Source organism: Triticum dicoccoides, chromosome 5B (assembly GCF_002162155.2).
Source record: "Triticum dicoccoides isolate Atlit2015 ecotype Zavitan chromosome 5B, WEW_v2.0, whole genome shotgun sequence".
NCBI lineage: Eukaryota > Viridiplantae > Streptophyta > Magnoliopsida > Poales > Poaceae > Triticum > Triticum dicoccoides.
Genome location: NC_041389.1, coordinates 703,354,934 through 703,358,896, shown reverse-complemented (window position 1 = coordinate 703,358,896; position 3,963 = coordinate 703,354,934). Strand labels below are relative to the sequence as shown.

Sequence of the window (3,963 nt, the reverse complement as noted above, 5' to 3'; positions counted from 1 at the left end):
GTTCGTTCTCCTCCTCTCGCTTTCCCCTTTCTGTAAGCAACACTGAGAGCTTGAATTCGAAATCCATGGAGTAATTGATGAGATCCTGACAATCTGGCATCAGAGCCATTCGATCCGGCGGCTGTGCCAGTCCACAATCGCCACACCAGCTTCGCCAACAAGCTACGCGCCGCCGCCATGGACAAAATTCCGTCGGAGACGAGGGCCATCTACGATCTGCTCCGAGCTGACTGCGACTGCGTTGACTCCACGGCGCAAGCGATCGCGCGGCTCGACGCCAAGATCGACCTCCTCTCAGGCCGCATCGACGAGGTCAAGGTGTCGATCGGCGTCGACATCGACGAGCTGCGGCAAGGGCTCGACCGCTCTGCTCCACCGCCGTCAGAACCCCATCGGCGCGCCGGCCACACCATCACGAGGACCGAGGAGCAGTTCCAATGGCTCCGAAGGGCACCGCGCCGACGCTAAAAACCGGGGGCAGGGGCAACGCTATGTTCCACCCCCTGTCAGAGGTATGCAGTTCGACCAGACTCTGCAGAGAGTGCCATTCAATTCTATTGAAATTTTTCGGCCAACCACTTCTGATGTCTACGGGTTTGGTCCTTGTATCGAGCTTCCTTGTTTTGATGGATCCAATCCCAAGCTCTGGCAGACACTCACCGAGGATTACTTCAGATTCTAGAACACGCCAGCGAATCAGTGGATTTCTCTCACTGTAGCCTTGTTTGAGGGCACTGCAGCTAGATGCACTAGTAGAAAAAGGCCCATTTGTCCCGGTTCATAAGGCCCATTTGTCCCGGTTCACAAACTGGGACAAAAGGGTTGGTACTAAAGCCCCTCCCCCCCTTCAGTCCTGGTTGTATTACGAATCGGGACTAAAGGCCCTCCACGTGGCCGCTCTCTGGAGCTCCACCTTTAGTCCCGTTGGTAACACCAACCGAGACTAAAGGAATTTTTTTGAATTTTTGTTTTTCTGAATTTTTTGAATTTTTTGAATTTTTCTTATTTTCAAATTTCTGAATTATTTGACAATTCAATCTCTAATCACCCCTCATCATTGCTCAATTATGAATCACTCATTCCAAATGGTCTAACTTTCTGGTCGGTCACCCATCCTCTCACTACTCCAGCCTGAGCATGCTTAATTTTCGAGTTCTATTCCCCCTAGTTTCCAAGTCTGCACTTGTTGTTTTCCTGACAATACTAAGATGTCAATCCCTTGAGCATTAAGCATCATTTAAGTTTGAAACTATTATTCTAAAAAACAATAATTATTTATTAACACTAATATTTTTTGAATAAGTAGTTTGACCATAGTTTGACCATAGTTTGATCACAATTTGACCTGATTTGGCCATAGTTTAACCAAACTTTGACCAAAAGTCAAAAAACAAGAAATAATTATTTATTAACAATAATATTTCTTGAATAAGTAGTTTGACCATGGTTTGACCAGATTTAACAAAAATTCAAAAAATACTGAAATTTGAGAATATCTTTTTTTTCCTTTCAGAATTTGAGGATTCTAAAAATTTGCAAACAGGCCATAGGCAGTCAAAATTGGATGCGTATTTTCGTGCTGATTTTTTGATATATTATGCATTTCTTTTCAACATCGTATGCAAAAGATACGGTCGTTTTACTTTTTCATAACACTTTTTTGCAAAACATTTCCAAAATTAAGTTTTTTAATTTTACTAACCAGTAGATGTAGTAACATAACTACATCTCGAAGGATTTTAATTTTTAAAGTTTTTATCATTTTCTTTTGTTTTTTACAAAACTGAAAATGCGATACATAGGGGGGCGGGGGTAGAGTTTGAACCTTTAGTCCCAGTTTGAGACACGAACCAGGACTAAAGGGCATCGCACCCTTTAGTCCCGGTTCGTGTCTCAAACCGGGACTAAAGGTCTCATTTGAACCGGGACTAATGCCTTCCCGATGCCTTAGCCGGTCGAACCAGGACTAATGCTCACATTAGTCCCGGTTCGTGATGCAACCGGAACTAATGTATACATTGAGCTATGTCCAAAGCCCTGTTTTCTACTAGTGATGGTTGGGGTGAGTTCGTCGCCGAGTCCCAATGTAACATGGGATGAATTCTGCCGTCTACTGCAATCCTGATTTGGTTGTAACTTACATCAGTCAATTCTGCGGCAATTCTTCAGCATTCAACAAACTGGCTCTATTGAAGACTATGTGGAACGTTTCTCAGAACTCTTTGATCAATTGGCTGCATGTGAAACTTTTCCTAACACTGTGCATTATGTCACACGTTTTATGGAAGGACTCAAGCCAGCAGTCAGAGCGGCAGTGGGCATGCAGCAGCCACCGGACCTGGACACATCATATCAGTTTGCGTTGTTACATGAAGAAGTGGGTGCGAGCTATTCATTCCCAACTGTGAGCAACCAGTCGACTCGCCGAGCAATAGCACTTCCCCTCCCTCCACCTCCTAGCAAACCTCAAGTGTCTGCTTCCGGTCCAAGAGCATCTGAAGACAAGGAGATCGCTGACAGTTATAGACGTTCAGCTTCTGAAGATAAATGGGGAGCCCTGCGAGCATTTCGCAAGGCGAAGGGCCTCTGTTTCATCTGCGGTGAACACTGGGGCAAGGATCACTTGTGCAAGCAAGAGGTGCAGTTGCACGTCATGCAGGAAATGGTTGAGTTCTTGCAAAACACAGATGTATCTAAAACTGACGACATTGATCCAAGTGCTTCACTAAACATGATTTCTATCTCTGCGACAGCTATGGGCAGTAAATCTAAGAAATCTGTCAGAACAATGCAACTGAAGATTCAGCTACAAGGCCACAACTACACCTTCCTGGTGGACTCAGGGAGCACCCAGTCGTTCCTCCACAGCTCTCTACAATCAGAACTGCAAGTAGCAGTGCTTATGCTACCAGTACCTGTCAGAATTGCCAATGGAGACATAGTGACATGTTCTAGTCAACTTCTGAATTGCACCTGGTACTGTTCTGGATATCGGTTTAATTCTGATTTCAAATTCTTTCCATTAGGCAGCTATGATGGTATTATTAGTCTGGATTGGCTCACTTCCCATAGCCCAATGCTGATTGACTGGGAGAATCATTGGATGTCCTTCCAACATAACAATGTCAACATCACCATCCTTGGAGCAGCAACAGTTATTCCCGAATTTGCCTTGGTTGAAGTGTGTTCACTTTTGTCAACTACAGACACACCTTTTCCAGATGAGATTCAGAAAAATTTGAATGAATTTCAACATGTATTTGAAGCTCCCAAAGGACTCCCCCCTCGACGCCCATATGACCACAAGATTCCATTAATACCTGGGGATGTTCCTGTTTCTCTTCGACCTTACAGAATGGCTCTAGCCCTCAAAACTGAATTGGAAAAAAAATACAAGAGATGTTGGACAGTGGAGTTATCCAGCCAAGCAATAGCCCGATTTCATCACCTCTGCTTATGGTCAAAAAGAAAGATGATACCTGGCGCACAGTGATTAACTATAGGCATTTGAATCAAGGAAAAAATTAGCGCGCTACAGAAAATAGCGTCGCTCCTGAAAATACGCTATTAGCGTGCTATAGCGTGCTATAACGTGCTATTAGCGAGACATTGTACATTGATTTATTTGGCGAGACAATTCTCTACACGCTATAGCGCGCTATTAGCGGCGTTATAGCGTGCTATTTTTTTCAGTGATTTGAATGCTATCACACAAAAAGGGAAGTTTCCAATACCCGTGATCGATGAACTTTTGGACGAGCTCTCGAGTGCTAGTTGGTTCACCAAGTTGGATTTGCGCTCAGGTTATCACCAAATTTGTCTGGCTCCCTGCGAAGAGTATGAAATAGCATTTCAAACACACTTGGGGCACTATGAGTTCACCGTTTTGTCCTGTGAACTCACGGGAGGACCCAACACTTTTTAGTTTGCAATGAATGCTACACTAAAACCTGGAAATATAAA

General features: G+C 44.2%; 1 protein-coding gene across 1 annotated transcript; it reads left to right on the top strand.

Annotated features, from left to right (window-relative positions):
- Positions 1–405: 405 nt before the first annotated feature.
- Positions 406–3,692, top strand: LOC119312788. Its single transcript, XM_037588552.1, has 2 exons — positions 406–512; positions 2,289–3,692. The coding sequence occupies exon 2, from the start codon at positions 2,321–2,323 to the stop codon at positions 3,491–3,493; it is 1,173 nt and encodes a 390-aa protein (XP_037444449.1). The 5' UTR covers positions 406–512; positions 2,289–2,320; the 3' UTR covers positions 3,494–3,692.
- Positions 3,693–3,963: the final 271 nt, after the last annotated feature.

Coding starts and splice junctions, on each gene's coding strand:
- LOC119312788 (XM_037588552.1), top strand. CDS start 2,321: ATGCAGCAGCCACCGGACCTGGACACATCATATCAGTTTGCGTTGTTA.